At 55.0% G+C, this 13,885-nt stretch overlaps 1 protein-coding gene across 1 annotated transcript; it reads right to left on the bottom strand.

Moving 5' to 3' along the window:
* Positions 1 to 5,709: 5,709 nt before the first annotated feature.
* On the bottom strand, positions 5,710 to 10,062 carry LOC147412584 (ubiquitin carboxyl-terminal hydrolase 42-like). Its single transcript, XM_086481209.1, has 9 exons — positions 10,047 to 10,062; positions 9,534 to 9,734; positions 9,058 to 9,168; positions 8,430 to 8,500; positions 7,793 to 7,875; positions 7,360 to 7,546; positions 6,969 to 7,109; positions 6,647 to 6,747; positions 5,710 to 5,929 (listed from the first exon to the last, which is right to left on the bottom strand). The coding sequence occupies exons 1-9, from the start codon at positions 10,060 to 10,062 to the stop codon at positions 5,710 to 5,712; spliced, it is 1,131 nt and encodes a 376-aa protein (XP_086337335.1).
* Positions 10,063 to 13,885: the final 3,823 nt, after the last annotated feature.

Genomic DNA, 13,885 nt, shown 5'->3' with positions numbered 1-13,885 from the left:
TCCCCCTTCCCCTGGGAAAGGCAGTTTACTCAACTCCCATCCCCCTGCAGACCCCAAGGAGCACACAGCCCAGGGCAGCAGGCAGGCCTGTTGCATTATTAACCTCTCCTTTGCTGCAGTGCTAGAAGGACACAGAGCACTATCAGCCAGCGTCCTCAAAAGCCCTGCTGCAGGCTCTGAGGTGAGACCTGACAGCACAGGCACTGTCCAGCTTCTGAACACCAAAACCAGAGCCCCCGGGGGGGGGGTTGAAACAAGCCCATCACAAACATCTTTCCTGTCAACACTGTCACTCACCAGATCAAAGCCATAGAGTAACTGGACTCACTGGGTCTTGCAGAGGACACGGAGCTGCAGCAAAGGCAGAGACAAGGGCTGCAGCAAGGATCCAGGGAGAGGAGGGAAGCGCTGGCACAGACAGCTCACACGAGCAGATGGGAGCATTCACTACTCCCAGGTTAACCCAGCGCTCGGTTAAAGAAGGGACTGACAGTGACACTCCAATCACTTGAGCTGCTATCAGAACATTTCCCATCGAGTGACTGCGTCGAGATCACTCACCCACCTGCACCTTGATGAAGTCACAATCATGAAGTCACAACAGGCGGCCCATAACCCTCTTCAATCCAGGCAGGGTTCGTATTGGTTTTCTTCTGAGAAATAAGGAAAGGAAAGTTGGCTCCATTTAACCATGTTTCCCCTGCCTTCCTCTGAGCAATGCAATCCCATATTGCAGGGGAAAACAGTGATTTTTTGGATAGCACAGACCTCCACAAACAGCCCTGGGTTTGCTTTCTCCCTTTTTATTCCCATGTCAGGAATGAATTTTATTTCCTCACTTTTTGCTTATTTTATATCTCATTTCCAAATCCTGAACTGTTTCTCTACTCCTTTTCTAAATCAAGACAATATTTCAAATACCCACATTTTGGAGACACTGACATTAGCTGTGCAGCCATGAAATCCAAAAAGCGTCAATTGTTTTTTTCCCACTGCTTTTTAAAACAAAGCAAAGCCCTTGGCCCCAGCAAGTGTAATGCCTCCTAGGTTTTCTTTTCCCTTAATACTATTAAATCATTTAATCCAGCCAGCTGTCTTTGTGTAAATGCAGAAGGAAATTTATAAGCCTCAAGATGTTAATCACAGTTCAAGGGGAATCTCTCACACGGAGGTTAGCAAGGCAGTAACTGAGGCTGTGATTGCCAGGAGACAATGTCACAGGAAGACAGGTAGATTTTGGATGGAGGTTCAGGCCTGACTCAGCAGTAACATCTCAGCCTAAACAGGAAAGCTGACAGATGCCAAGGGCACTGATCACCTACGCAGTTACCGGATGGTTCGATAGTTGTTCCTGGGGCTGATCCCAACTGTCTGGGCCTCGTGTTTCCCCTGGCAGCTAAAAACCATCTAAACCCCCACAATATTGAGGACAGAAACACGCTGCAGTACCACCACGCGGCAGGACGAGGGCTTAGTGGTCTTTCACAGTCACAGAGGCAGAGCAGGGGTCAGTCTCTCCTCCTTCACACCCAGCTCTTTTCATCTGGCAGGGTCCTGCCAGGGCAGTCTCCATCCCACCCAGCGCCATGGGGCACCACAGGCTGGGGAGCACCAGGCCCTCCTTTCCTCCACCCAAGGCACAGGACATCCTTCAGAGCCTGAGCACACGGCAGCTCTCTGCTCCTCGGCACCACGCGCATTTAAAACCGCAGCGATACCTGAGCACCCCCAGCCCACCAAGACCCTTCGGTGGGCAGCTCCAAGGGCCACGCTGAACGCCACAAGCGGTCCTTCCTTCCAACTGCTCCAGGCCAAGAAAAACACCTTCACCTGCTGAATCCAGGCCACAGCAGCTTGGCTGGCATTTGCAGCTTCTGGCGTCACTTGGCAGCTCCATTTGCAGCAGGAAGAGGCTCCTTGGCTCCTGGCTTCACAGCAAGTCGGGCGTTCACAGCCCCAGCAGGTCTCACCCCTCTCCTGCAGGGGACTTTCAAACACCAACATCTGCGTCTGTGATTTGAAGCCTGGCAGAGGAAGATTAGAAAAAACAACAGCTGTCAGTGGGACACAGGGAAGGGACAAACAAACCCAGCCCATGACACGGGTTCCAACACGAGCCCACAGGAGCCCCTGGCACAATCCCAGCAGCTACGAAGCACCACAGGGTGTTCAGCAGCAGTGCTGGGAAAGGAGTAGCTGGTTTTATTTATCACTTGGGAAGCACCAAAGGGACAAGCTGGTCCCCTTGACACTGCCAGGCCAGCTGGGGCAGCTCCCTGCAGCACACAGGGCTGTGCTGAGAGGTGCTGGGACAGCCTGCAGGCACCAGCCCTGCTGTGCAAGGAAGTGACAGACTGAAGGAGGCACTAAGGAAAAAAATGTCAAAGCCGAACGTGGCTTTACCTGCTCCAGGCAGTTGCCTTCACAGGCCAAATCCAGCCATGCAACAGCCACAGCGGCTGAGTTTGAACTCGAGCAAAATCCTGAAGCAATTCCCCATTTGCTCAAGGAGGGACTGCTGGATCCCCTTTTGCTTAGGCAAGTATTTGGCTGCATTTGTGTCCAAGTTTTTTGCCAAAAAGACTGGGAGTTTTGTTAAAGAGTAGCTACGCAGAGGCTGTCCTGGGCTGGAACCTGAGCCAGGGCTTTCTGGTTTTTAAACAGGGCACCTACTCCATCCCTTCGAAGAGCCTCTGCTCTCTGCCATGCAGGTACCATCAGTCTCTACAGCTTTTACGTGACCCAGGTCTCCATGCTGACTCCAGCACATCACATTTTGGCAGTGGGGTCAGAGGGGCAGGTTTTCACTTTCCACATCGAGATTGTCCAAGCTGAACTGTTAAATGAGTTCCTCGGGTTCTGCCTTTGAACTTATTCCCATCCTTCACATGTCCTAAGAACTACCATGAATCAAAGAGCCAGCAACAAAACCAGCCCCAAACATCTCCTGCAGATTGTCCTTGAGAGAAACTTCCACACTCGTGAAAGCCCAGCTTTGGAATAAATATATGGACTCAAAAGCAGAGGGGAAAATCCTTCAAAACACAAAGCAGAAGGGGAGCCACTCAGGAAATTAAGCGCGGTTGATCAGAAAAGCAAATAGGTCTGTGCAGAGAGCACCAAAGGCCTAAAAAATGAACGTGTCAAGTCGCTGATGTCATTTAAAACAGCTGGGATTGCAGAAGACAAGACAGTAGCCACACTAAAAAAACAAAGATGAGGATAAGAACATTAAAAGACGAGCACACCAGTGGGTGCAGAAACAGCCAGGTTTGCATCTCTGTGACCGTCAGCACAAGCACCTCTGAGTTTCAAGGCTTAGACAGACCCACCCGATGCAGAGCTGCCAGCCTCACTGCAGAGTTCTTGTTTCCCCTTACCAGGTCTGTTACAGGAGCAGCTCCAGAGGGTGCAGGTTTGATTTGAGCAACCTCTCTCTGCCAAGGATGAAAGCAAGAGCAAGCCTGCAAGCCAAGGACATGTTCCTTGACCACACACAGTCAATTCGAGGAATGGTCGAGACCTCCCACTCACGGACCACCTACCCAAATCATACCCCCTACTCACAAGGGAACAATACAAGACTACGACAGAGGCTGCGTGCTAATTTGCATCAGAAGTGAGGAAAGAAGAACCAATCATTGAGAGGATGATAATGAATATGCATTGTATAGACTGAATCTGTATGAATTTAATGTATAAATATTTGTTGACTGCAATGTGCAGGTGGACATCTTTGGGAAGGATCTCATGTCCCTGGTGCGCATCGTTAATAAAGGACATCTCTACTCATCTGACTGTGTGCAGAGAAGTTTTCCTTACCAGTGCAGATTGGCGAGTCACAGAGCAGAGACGGAGGATTTAAGAAAGGGCCCAGTAAGGGGGGCAGAGAGAGACTCCAAAATACCAGAAAGCCTCGATGACCTCAAGGGGGGAGACAGAGCAATTAAAGACCAGGGACAGGGAGCCAGGCAGAGACCAGCGAAGGCAAGAACGGGCTACGGGACAGAGGGGGAAAAATGAAAACACAGGGACAGGACCCTGGAACGAGAGAACGTCAGGGGCTCCTGGAGGCACTGTCCACGTCCGTCTTGCCGCCAGCACGACGGGGCTGGGAGCGGCCAGGGGCTTCGGGACAGGCTGTGGAGGAGGTGCCGGCGCTGGGGGCAGCTGCACGGGGCGAGCGGGGCCGGGGACGCTCAGGGGCGGCTCCGGCGACCCGCGGAGGCGGCCGGGGTCTGCGCCCGGGGTGGGAGCGGGGGCTCTCCGCTCTCGGCAGCTCCCCGGGGCTGCCCCGGCCCGGCTCGCCTCCCGCGGACCGGCAGCCGCCGCAGCGGGGGGGGTCGGCGCTTCCCGTGCCGCCACCCCCGGGCGCCCCGCGGGCAGCGCCGACATCCCCGCGCCCGCCCAAGGGGCTCGCTCGCCTCACCGCTGGCCTCGGCCCTCACCCACCGCCGCCGCCGCCGACACCCGCGCCCGCCGCGCCGCCACGCTGCTCCTGCCGTGGCACCGCGCATGCGCCGGTCCCGACGGCGCGGCGCAGGGGCCAGAGCCGGCGCGCGACCGCGGGGCTGCAGGACCGCGCTTCGGCCACGCGGCGGCGGCGCGGCCCGAGCGGGAGGGGGCGGTGAGCGCGAGGCACCGCCCCGCGGCACAGTGCTGCCACGGCGCATGCGCGGCGGCCCGGCCACAGCAGCGGGCGTCGGCACTTTGGTGGTGGCGGGGTAAGGTCGCCTTGGTCGTTGTGTCGCCTTAATGACTCTGGGTCCCTAATGACTCTGTGTCCTTAATGACTCTGTGTCCTTAATGACCCCTTCCGAGCGCCCGGCCGGGCGGGAACGGCCGGTGCCTCAGCCCCGCCGGAGCCGCCGAGCCCCGGCCCGCTCGGGGCACAGGGCTGCAGGTCTCTGCCCGGCCCCGCTCGCAGCCCGCACAGCCTCATTTTCACTTTCTGAAGTCCTAGATTTTGCTTCTGAAGCCTCATTTCAGGCTCCAAAGGCTCATTTTGAGGGTTCAAAGGGTCAGCTTTACTTTGCAAAGTCTCAGCGTCCAAAGGCTCATTTTTAGGGTCCATAGCTCAGGTTCCAGGGGTGAAAGCCTCATTTTTATGCTCCAGATCCTCCTTTGAAGGTGCAAATTCCTCACTTGAGGCTCAAAGCCTCATGTCCAAAGCCTAATTTTCAGCACCCAAAGACCCATTTTTAGGCTGGAAAGCCCTATTTCAAGGGCCCAAATCCTCACTTTCAGGCTCCAAGCCCGGCTTTTCGCACCCATTGACTTTTTTTAGGACCCACAGTTCCAGTTTGAGGCTATGGCCCTGCTGACTGGCTCAGCTGTGGCCGATGGCCCCTCCTCTCAGAGACACCCCGTGCCCCTTCTCGGGCCAGAGGGCCCTGACCAGGCCCAGGCCGTTGCAGTCATTCCCAATTCAACATGGAGCAGGAGAGCAGCCACAAACCCAACCCCAGCGGCTTCCCCAGCCCCACATGGCCCAGGCTCAGCCTCACTCCTCCCTTCCCATCTCCTCGGCCCCCTCTGCCCCCTGAGTGGCGCAGGGGGATGGGGAACGGGGCTGCAGCCTCCCTGATGGGCCTGTGCCAGCACAGAGCTCCCAAAATCCCCAGACATCAACCTCCCGCGCTGGGCATTTGCACCAAGAGCCCCAAAACCTGCACAGAAGAAAACTCCCTGCAAATCACATGTGGAAGGTCAGTGCGTGCTTTTAATCATGGCTTTGGCTTTTCTGCTTGCTCTCCTTCTTGCTGGGCACTGGTGATCTGTGTGCTCCACAACCTGGCTGCGGAGATCGTAGCCCTGCCGCGGGGATCTGCTCCGGACCCTCTCCCTGGCGCCAGTCCTCTGGCAAGGGGATGAAGGGCTGAATCCTGGTCCCGCAGCACCCCCCTGCTTGCTGCCAGCCGCCTGCCGACTGAGGAAGGAATGGGCGTGTGATGGTGCCGGTGAGGAAGGCCGCCTTGGTTCAGTTTCCAGGTCAGGGCGCCTGGAGACAAAAAGAGTGATCTCTGGTTAGGGCTGTTCTCGCAGCCTCCTCTGGGCTTCAGCCATTTTCTTGGGGTGGTTTCTATGACAGAGAGAAGATGTAACCAGGACCACAGATGGGAAACGTGACTGGCGTCTTCCCACCAGGTCTCCCCTGCCGGGGCAAGTCCTCGTCTTCGTACCCCCTACAGCCTCCATTTCATAGGATCATGGAATCACAGAGTGGTTTGGGTTGGAAGGGACATTAAAGACCATCTAGTCCAACGCCCTGCCATGGGCAGGGACACCTCCCACCAGACCAGTTGCTCCCAGACCCATCCAACCTGGCCTTGAACACTGCCAGGGAGGGGGCAGCCACAGCTGCTCTGGGCAGCCTGTGCCAGCACCTCACCACCTTCACAGGGAAGAACTTCTTCCTAATATCTGATCTAATTTACCCTCTTCCCATTGAAAACCCTTACCCCTTGTCCTATCACTGCACTCCCCCATGACAAGTCCCTCCCCTTCTCTCCTGCTGGCCCCCTTTACATGCTCTTCTCTGCTTTAGCCAGCTTCAGATCATTGAAACACTCAGGAGGGTGAGAAGGAAAGGAGCAAAGCCAGGAAAAGGAAAGCTATTCTGAGCACCTTCTAACACTGCTCTTACCTGATGTAAAAGAGTAAATAGGCTTGCTGCTTGAGAACTGTGCTGATGTCACAAGGATTCACAGCCGTGTCATCCATCTGGTACCACAGTCCGTCGCTGGCCTGTACAAAAAGGCACCGAGATCTGGAGATGAAGTGCACGGTTTCTCCACAAAAACACAGGTTCAGAAAGCTGCGGCACCAAGAGGACGCCCCAAGCAAATCCAGCCCAGCCCCTAAGGAGACCTTCTTCCCCAAAACCTTGGCTGCCAGGAATGCTGCCAGGAAAGTTTGTCTTCCCCAGCACACGTTGCTCCCTGGCTGGGGAGGAAGTTGCTCTTTACCTTTATGTAGCAGAAGTAGTGTCCTGCACCACAGCTGCCACCTGCGTGCACCAGGACAGCATACAAGGAGTAGAGGAGAGGCTCTCCAGCTGTCTCGGATGTGTATGGGCGAAGGTCCAAGTACTCGGGGTACTGCACAGCCTACGGCGAGAGAAAGAGGGCTCAGAAACCATCCTGAAACAGTGCGTGAAACAGCCTTCCAAGGGCCAGGGGTTCACAAATACACCTCCGGGTCCTGCACACGCTTGCTTTTCCCCAAAGCAACATGTCATGGTTTGGGTGGCGGGAAACTGCTCTTGGCCAAAGCAGCTCTGTCACAGCAGAGCACAGGCTGGTCTTCCCACAGGAAGCCTCCTCTCCCCAGAAGGGAACACGAAAAACCCAACGTGACCAGCTTGGGAAAGAGCGCGCTGCTTTGGGAAATCCGCTCCGGGAAGAGACGGTCGCACTCCAGCTGCCTACGCACCTTGCAGATCTTCCTGCCGGTGAAAACGTTGTACCTCTTCAGACACAGTGTGAGGACCTTGGGTTCGCGATGGACAGTGAACCCCTTGGAGACGGCAACTATCTTGTTGCAGCTGGAAAGCAAGCACAGAGCCTGGTGCTGAAATGCACCCTCTTGCCGCCAGAAGGCCAGGCTGCCTTCCCTGTCTCACACACCCCTCCGCTCTTTCAAGGCTACTCAGCACCGTGAGGCCATAGGAAGAGAAGCTGCGTCTCACCGTTGTGCATTAAACCCAGGGGAACAGGTCACTTGTGCTTGATGCCGTGCAGCACCTTCCTGCCGGATCTGGTATTAATAATGGTGTCAGTGATCATCTTACCTGGCACATTTAAAGCAGTTTTGGACATCCAGCCGCTCGGGTTCCACAAAGGCCTCCAGGGCTGCGGCGACAGATGAGGCTGCCTGGAGGAGTGAGAAAAGAGAGCGCTGAGCTCTGGGAAACATCCTTGCCCAAACTCTCACGAGGAGTTTATGCCAAAACCCAGCTCGGTGGTGCCAAGGAGAGCCACCGTGAGCCCATGAGCCGTGCCCAGGAGGAGGCAGAATGAGGGTATTTGGCTGAAGAGTCCCTCAATTCCCAGGGATTCCCGGGGCCATCAAGAGCCACGGCTCTGTGGCACCGCTCAGCTCAGCTCCCGACAGTGTGCGGGGTCATCCGTAATGAAACCAGCACAACCCATCAGCCTGGGCTGGAAGCCAGATGGGTGCGGGGGGAGGGCAAAGGGAAGAAGGACGAGAGTACATGGAGGGTGCAGAGAGGACAACACGTGCTTGTGCAGCTGAAAGGCAGCTCCTCCAGGGAGAGTGGTGCCATGGCCTCCCCAGCAGGACACTGTTCGTTCCACCTCCCATCCGCCACCAAGCTCTCCTGGGTTTGCACTAGAGGCGTTTAAGCCCACTGCATGGATTCTGGAAAGCTACAGGGAGTCTGGAATCACAACTAGAGAGCCTCTTACTCTGATATCCAAAGGGACATCCAGGAAGGCCTCGTAGGAATCAGAAACCGCTCCACAGCTCAGGCACGTGACTGGAAGGCAAATCAAAATGCTCAGCGACAGGGGAAGTCGACTGGCTGTGCCGGCTTTCGCTCTTCTTGCCGACCACGCCAGTCACAGTGTCAGTGGTTTACCCTAGGCAGACAGAAGGGCACCGGCAATCCCAGGGGGAGCAATAGTTGTGGAAAAGTACCTCTGGATCTCAGGGAGCCCCAGAATATTTGATGGATGGCGGTGGTCGATTGAGAAGAAGCGTCCAAGCTGGAAAGCAATGGTAAGGCAGAGGGTTAGTTATCTCCTCCGAGAGCTTTGCTTTGTCTGAAAGCCCTGGTCATACGGTTGCCTTGACGGGAGTACGTCAAGGAGCCCCAAGGGCTCAGGAACATTGGAAAGGTCACTGCTTGTGCTTACTCGCTGCTTCCGTGCAGACAAGCTGTCTGCATGGCATTCAGAGTGCAGAGGAAGAACTCGTGGGCATCTTCCTGCTCATCAGGCTGGAAATGCTCTCCTATTACTAAGAAAGAAGAAGTTAGTTGTTCTCTCCTACAAGAAGGGAAGAAAACCTGTAAAAGCACCAGAAGCGACTTACGATTGAGGACATTGCTGATGGCCGTAGGATAGATGGCACTGATTGAGCAACTCAGGACCTTGTTGACGTGCTCTTCCACTGCGCACATCACACAGGTGTCTTGCTGGAGACCTGAAGAGGGAGGAGGGAAGGAAGAAGCACCTCAGGTTAGCAAAAGAGCCACAGGGATGGGAAATCTGATGGTGATCTTGACGTTCTAAGAACAGTCTCCGCTCCTCTCCTCCCAAGGTCCCAACAAGCCCAGGAGAAAACTTTCTTCGGAGGGATGCTGAGAGCCGGGGCTAGAAAGAGGTGCCTTTCTAAAGGTGGACACACCTAGATATGACAAGCGGCTTCTAGGCTTGAGTGTTCTAAGAACACCCACTTGGGGGGCCAACAGAGAAGGGCTGCTTTTCTCCTAAATCAGATTCCAGACTCTGGGAACCCTTGGGGCGTGCCCAACAGATTGACACGGAGATGTTCATGAAAGCACTCACATGACTGGCTGTGCTCCCGAGAGAGCAGGTAGTTGCCCAGAGGCGGGGTGTAGGTCAGGCACTGCAGGACAGAGTTGAGGAAGCACGAGTTGCCCAGGTTGTAGAGTCCCGCTCCAGCGCCCCATCGTTGCTGCCAGTCCAGGCAAATCTTTTCCGGGGGACAGAGGATTCTTCGTGGTGGAGCCATCCCTTCGGCAACGACTGCAGAGAAACAACATTTGAAAAGAAATGAGACAAGCAAGTACTTCTCAGAGAGGGTAACCCTACGGATGTCAGATCTTCCCAGGAGCAACGTCATCTCTCAAAGTCTGGTTCCTAGTGACAGAGGAGTGAAAAAATTTGTTTTCCTGCGACTAATCGAAAACACGTGGGTAAGTCTGGCTGCTATCAGGAAACCCCCCAGAATGCACTCTGGGCGGTCAGCGCATCGACGGCCAGGGATGGAGCATCAGCCACGTCCATTGCCTGTGGGGATTCACAAAGGCCAAGGCTGCTGGTGAAGCCCGTACTCACAGGAGTTGTTCCCCATTGCGGCCATTGCTCCTCAGGAACAGAGGGGAAAGCTCAGGATGACCAAGGGTGTCGGGACGTGCTCCAGAAAGACAAGACTAGTGCCAATCTCGTCACCTGATGGCAAAGAAATAATTGTAGATCAACAAAATGACTTAGAAAAGCCCCAAAGATAACCCACAGATCAGCCCCCGCCATCAAAAGTGTCTTGGTGGTACTTGTAACTGCTGCAGAGCTGCAGGCTGGTGGCCCTGCTGTCCCTGTCACGGGACTCCAACTGTCAGCAGTTCCCAAGGCCCTTTGGAAGACTGCATTGCGTGCCACCTTCTCAGAAGCGAACCTGTTGCCAGTGTTAGCAGCAGAGCCCTCTCCTCCTTGTAGGCAGGAGCGACCGGCTTTTGGCCACGACTTTAATGGCTGCCTTTGCCAGGCTCCTTTTCTGTTTCCCTTCCGACCCATCGGTGAGGGTGGGTGAGCTCCTTGTCACTCCAGGCTGAGCCCAGCCCCTCAGGCTAGACTGCCACCCCCCCACTTGCCTATCCTAGGCTATGGTAAAGAAATCAGAATCGGCAAGTAGGATCCCTACCCACAGCCCACCTCTGGCCGGCCTATGCAGGTGCAATAGCTCAGCCCCGAGCTCAGAAGGCAGAGACCAGGCTGTGCTTCTTTCCTGTGCCTACCCATCTACGGTCTGTCCCGAAAGTCAAACCATAATTACCTTTGACAGAGGATGGACGTTGCAGACAAGCGGCCAGAAAACGAGAAATGGCTGGAACAAAGTAGCTGCACCAGCAGCAAAGGAAGGACCAAGCTGCTGCCCCAAAGGCCAGCTCAGCCCGACTGGCTTTCGCTGGGCCGCTTCTCGGGATACCAAGCCTTGGCCAGGGGAGGTCACAAGAGCCAGGCGGGTACTGCATCACTGCCCCTTTGTGACACGGGGCCATGTCACAAGCCGCTGGGCTTCCCCAGGCGCCGCTGGCCAAGGGCTGTTCGTCTGCCAGCAGAGCTCCCATCTCTGCCCTGGGCCGCCCCAGCCGGGCAAATGGAAACCTGCCCAGGGCCGTGAGCGCGCCTGTCCCCAGCTTCGGCCGGCACAGGCAGGTTGCTGAGGGTTTCTTTTCCACTCGTCCCAGGTCTGGGGCTGTGTCCGTGAGCCTCATGTAGCAAAACCCCTGCTCTCTCACAGCGTCATTTCCAACGCCTTTCGTCTGCCCCCAAGATACAGCCACGGGCTGACGCCGAACAAGCGCTGCCCGAGAAACACCTTCAGCAACTACACGGGGTTGAGCTTCGCTGGCTGCCAGGCCCCTGCCCAGCTGCGCTCTCGCCCAAACTCCTTCATGGGCAGCTCTTTGCCACCTTCCCATTTCTCCTGCCTCCAGGGATTGTTAGCTCTCTGTCAGCCACAGCTTGGCCAGATCCCTGCTCGCGGTGGCTGGAAGCAGTTTTGTTCCTGCCCGGCCTGGCCTGCGTAGCTTTGGGCTGCTCAGATGAGGCAGCTGGTTGCTATTCCTGCCCCACTTGAACTGGCCAGTTTGGCCCCTGCCCCAAACTCAGGTCATCCAGTTTTCCCAGTGTCCACTCAGGGCAGTTGGTTTTCCTCCTGCTCAGCTCAGGGCAGTTCGTTCTGCCCCTGCTCCACCCGGGGAGACTTTCTTCTTTTTATCCCCCACTGGGGCATCCCGTTTGGCCACAGCCTTGCTCGGGCGCCTTTTGCTCATCATGTCCCCCTCGGTTCTTCCCCTCCCTTGCTTGGGGAGGCTCCTTTTGCCCCTTCTCCACACAGGCTGCCTGGATTTACTCCAGCCCTGCTCTGGGGGCTCTTTATGCCCCTGCCCAAATCGGGGTGGCTAACTTTGCTCCTGCCCCACTTGAGGCACTGAGTTTTCTCCCTGCTCCCTGCTCCCTGCTCCCTGCTCCCTGCTCCCTGCTCAGGGCATCTCATTTTGCCCCTGCTCCCGCCCTGCTTGGCGTGCCATTTTTTGCAAAGTTCCCTCCTGAATCGAAGAAAACTCAATAACAACCCAGTGTTGTCAAGCAGGGATTCTTTATTGCGGTGCCAGGCAGCACGAGGGATGGCTCCTTCCATCCGTGTGTGCGCAAGCGTTAGGACTCTTGCCTTATAGTTACAGCTTTTATACATATTTATTACATTTCTAAGGAAAGGTCGGGTTATTCTAAACATTTCCAGGAATTCGTTAACGTAAGTTCCTCCCATAGTCCCGCCTCAGTCCGCCCAAGTTACGCCCCCATCGGGGGTCCTTGGTGGTCGTTGGGGATGAAGGTCCGAGCCTTCCTCAGGGTTGAGCTTTTGAACTTGTCCTGTGGCACATGCCCTGTACCATCCCGGGTCTTTTCCAATTTGCAGAACCAGCTCATGCGAGCTGCCCTCCCTGTCTCTCCTGCTCAATCCTTTGTGTTCCTTGAGCCCCACAGTCTGATTGGAGGAATCCAGCCGGTGTCCTTCATTTGGCTAACTTGGCTTCCTTCTCTCTAAAGGCTGGTTAGTCAGTTGGCAATGGATACGTACATATGCATAATTCATTACAAAACGGAGAACAACCAGTGGTGGATGGGGATCAAGCCAGGGGTTACTTGAGCAAACTGCGCTCTTCCCAGGCCATGGGACTTGGAGGGGCTGCATCCACAGGTGCTGAGAGAGTGGTTTTTCCCCAGGAGGCACCAGTTCATTATAATTCCACTAAGAAAGGCACTCAGATCCTGTTTATTAGCACTAAGACTATAAGGAGAGAATCTTGCAGATAATCTTAGGTCCCTTTAACAGTGGCAACCCCAGGGAGTGTAGCATCGAGCGGGCCTTTGACCTTAACGCAGCCAAGCATGCAGACCCCATCCATGGAAGAATCTCCAGATTTGGTCACTCAAGCTAGTACAGGATTTTCTGACAAGGAAACAGCTCTATTCATGATCTTGAAACAAAATCCGGAGCTTCCAAACCCCCCTGCTTTCTCATGCTCCTCACCGAGGTGGGAGGCTTGGTGCGGCCAGGTGAGGGTTTCGAGATGAACGCTCAGTAACAACAGGGTGTCATGAAGCAGGCATTCTTTGTTGCAGCGTTGGGCAGCACCAGAGATCGCTCCACCACGAGTGCTGCACTGGAGCAGTCTCACAGAATAGCTTAAGGACAGTTTAACTCGTGCCTCTTCATTACAGTTCTCAGAACTAATTGTAACATTCAGGACTTTCCTGGAACTCATTACTGTGTGCTAATGATTTTGGAAGATGCGCAGTTAAGTTATGGTAGGGGTCTCTTCTCCCTCTGGTGGTCGTCTGTAGTCTTCCTCACGTTGTCCTTCCTTTAACCCCAATCACCACACACGCTCAGTTGTCCTTTGAATGTATTTTTGTGTCTCCTGGTCTGGAGCTTTACTTGGGTGTTTTTCAAAGTTCCTGTTATTTGCATATGGCGGTGTGTTTATATCTTCCAGACACCAAAGGCCACACAAACTGTTCTTCCCTGACACAAACACACGATCAATTTCCCTGTATCTTAACTGGTAAAAATATCATTCTCTGACAAACAATGTAAACTACAGACAGAGGGTGTAAGATCAAACGATCCTCGAAGACTAAGCTCCATAGCTGACAACAACCAGGCTTAACACCCATGTGGTGTGGGGGTGTGTGATGCCAGGTCCAGGTCAGCAGTAGGACCCCTCCCAGGCTCCATGGAGGGTGGGTGAGGAGACAACAAAGCGCTGGAGCTGTAAGGACCTTGTGTCCTCCAGCGGGTCTCAGTGGAAAAGACAGAAGCCAGAGCTGAGAGAGAAAGGGTCTCAGTTCTGTTGGGGTGTCAAAGCCCCTCAAGGCCCATGGCTATC

The sequence above is a fragment of the Leptosomus discolor genome, unplaced genomic scaffold, assembly GCF_034619465.1.
Source record: "Leptosomus discolor isolate bLepDis1 unplaced genomic scaffold, bLepDis1.hap2 HAP2_SCAFFOLD_191, whole genome shotgun sequence".
NCBI classification, from domain to species: domain Eukaryota; kingdom Metazoa; phylum Chordata; class Aves; order Leptosomiformes; family Leptosomidae; genus Leptosomus; species Leptosomus discolor.
Note: the sequence above shows the minus strand (reverse complement) of the source record. Positions and strands in the feature narration are given on the sequence as shown.